The 1,230-nt window shown below is 47.5% G+C and overlaps 1 protein-coding gene across 1 annotated transcript; it reads right to left on the reverse strand.

Annotated features, from left to right (window-relative positions):
• Positions 1-312: 312 nt before the first annotated feature.
• Positions 313-556, reverse strand: Pmar_PMAR000163 (hypothetical protein; the record flags this gene model as incomplete). The annotated part of the gene is made up of 2 exons (XM_002788762.1): positions 313-391; positions 444-556. Coding segments are annotated over 2 exons (192 nt in total), but the record flags the coding sequence as incomplete, so codon positions are not given.
• Between the last annotated feature and the right edge of the window lie 674 nt (positions 557-1,230).

Consider the following 1,230-nt stretch of genomic DNA (forward strand, 5'->3'; position numbering starts at 1 on the left):
GTTTAGCCATCGCGACGGTCTTGCCCCGCCCCCGCTCGACTTGTCGGGTATAAATCTAGATTGAAGAAGGGAGAACTTCAGAAGTTCAACTTCTGCCTGCGATCGGCTGTGCTTCTCGAAAAACTCATGAGTTATGAGTGATTATAAGAGGTTCTCATACCTCGAGGAGTTATGCCTCACGGAGACTTTTGAAATAAGCCCCCGGGTACATCACCCAACATGAGCTTTCAAGGATCACGAGGAGACTCCTCAATGTCCAAGAGGTGATCTTAAACGGAGCCCAGAATCTTAAAATCCGGTGAGGCTCGGAACCTCAGGTTCCTGAGCCCCTCCTGACAAGGGGTTCTTGAACCTCACGTAGCTCTCCTTCAAAGAGATTTTGGAGAGGTCCCTATTGTTAAACTGTAGACTAATAGGCAAAAGACAGACATTGATTGGCGTACCATGGGATAACATCAACTGTGGGACGGTTAGTGGGGATCTCGAGGGGGAACACGCGGCCCATCATCGTGAAAAGCTGGATGGAGATGAAACCGACGAAAGCAATACGGGGGACCTGAGTAAAGGACGAAGAAGAGGATGCGATGGTGATGGCAATATGATGGAAGATCCGTCGAGCAGAAGAGGCAGTATCATCTTAAGGGGAGGCTCAACTTACTCTGATGAAGATCATTGTGAGAAGGGTATTGAGCGTTATGCAGTGGATGGCACCGAAGTATATGGGAGATGTGGGAATGAAGATATACCTATCACGAGTAATGACAAGAACAACCAAATGATGCTCGTAAGCGTGATTACGTTAGGGCGCTTATAATCCCTGCTGCTACTCCCAGCTTGAGTGTTCTAATGATGAGGTTTCTCCATTTTATTCGATCCTCGTGGACTATCGCCAGGGATAGTCCGACGCAGAGCATTATCGTGCACACACCGGATCTCTCTGATTCCCAACATAGCATGTAAATGCACGATAGAGTGACGACGGGGAATCTGAAGTTGACTTGTCGAATGAACAACGTTCCACTACAGATGACATTCTTACAGTAAGTATTGGATACACGGATGGATGAGGCGGCTGAGGTTCCCCCAGAAGAATGATACGCTGTAGAAGGCCAAGAAATACAAGTAGTTTGTGATCGGTAGATTATAACCAGCCACATCGGGGAAGTCAGGAATGATCTCGAAATCAGCGAGTACCCAGATCAAGGTGGAATGTAACAACGAATAGTATGG

Source organism: Perkinsus marinus (assembly GCF_000006405.1).
Source record: "Perkinsus marinus ATCC 50983 genomic scaffold scf_1104296927674, whole genome shotgun sequence".
NCBI lineage: Eukaryota > Perkinsozoa > Perkinsida > Perkinsidae > Perkinsus > Perkinsus marinus.